Source organism: Pterocles gutturalis, unplaced genomic scaffold (genome assembly GCF_000699245.1).
Source record: "Pterocles gutturalis isolate BGI_N339 unplaced genomic scaffold, ASM69924v1 scaffold34076, whole genome shotgun sequence".
NCBI classification, from domain to species: Eukaryota; Metazoa; Chordata; class Aves; order Pterocliformes; family Pteroclidae; genus Pterocles; species Pterocles gutturalis.
Window position 1 is genome coordinate 1 of NW_010098937.1, and position 965 is coordinate 965.

A 965-nucleotide genomic window follows, 5' to 3' on the forward strand; every position below is an offset into this window, starting at 1 on the left:
AGATCAACGGGCAGCTGGTCTTCTCTAAGCTGGAGAACGGAGGCTTTCCTTACGAGAAGGACGTAAGTACCCGGCACCGCAACGTCCTTGTGGCAACCGGGCTGGTGGCCCTGGGGAGGTTTGTTGTGCAGTGAGCTCCCCCGTGTCTGTTTTTCCCTCGGTGTCTCTATTCCATCAGCTCTGTCTGAGCTCTGGCAGCGCCTCGCGATCCCATCAGGCACTGTTCTCCTTCCTGACACCCCTCCGGGATCCGCCTCAGGTCCCCCTGTGGTTCGGTGCAAGCCTGAGCCGCTGCTTGTGTGGGGAGAGGGGGGAAGGATCTTGGAGCTCCTGCCTCGGCATGTCCGTGACTTGGCCCCGCGGCACTGCCTGACCTCCAGGCGTTGTGTCCCAGTGCTCTCAACCGCTGCGTCCCCCCCGGAGCGCTCCTTCCCCTCCCAGCCCTCCCGGAGCGTGACCCCCTCCGCTCTGTCTCCTCAGCTGATCGAAGCGATTCGCAGAGCGAGGAATGGGGAACCGCTGGAGAAAATCACCAACAGCCGCCCGCCCTGCGTCATCCTGTAGCCCTGCACCCCGCTGGGATCTCCCAGCGCCCACCACCCAGCTGCCGGCCCCCTCGGCGTCCCCCCGCTTCGCCTCTCGCTGCCTTCGTTAGCTTCCTGCATGCCCGAGGGACATCGGGGGAAACTGGTGACACTGGGGGAACGCGAGAGCATCAGGAGCCTCCTGGGGAATGCCACCGTGGCGCTGGGGTGAGCGCTGGGAGGGGCAGAGCTGTGGTACTGGTGTCACTGGGCCAGCCGTGCGTGGGGGGCTGTTCTGGCCCATCCCTTTGGGTCGTGTCCCTCCCATGCCTGCCCTGCGGCTTGGGGGGCTCCCCCCTTCCTCTGCGCTTGCCTCCTGCAGTGCAGGGGCTCTTCCCTCCCTCAGCTGCCGGGGATTTGGGGGGGCCCCCCCCCGCAAAC

General features: G+C 66.1%; 1 protein-coding gene across 1 annotated transcript; it reads left to right on the forward strand.

The window, feature by feature from the left end:
* Window positions 1-5: 5 nt before the first annotated feature.
* Window positions 6-564, forward strand: MIEN1 (migration and invasion enhancer 1; the record flags this gene model as incomplete). The annotated part of the gene is made up of 2 exons (XM_010074851.1): window positions 6-62; window positions 481-564. Coding segments are annotated over 2 exons (141 nt in total), but the record flags the coding sequence as incomplete, so codon positions are not given.
* Window positions 565-965: the final 401 nt, after the last annotated feature.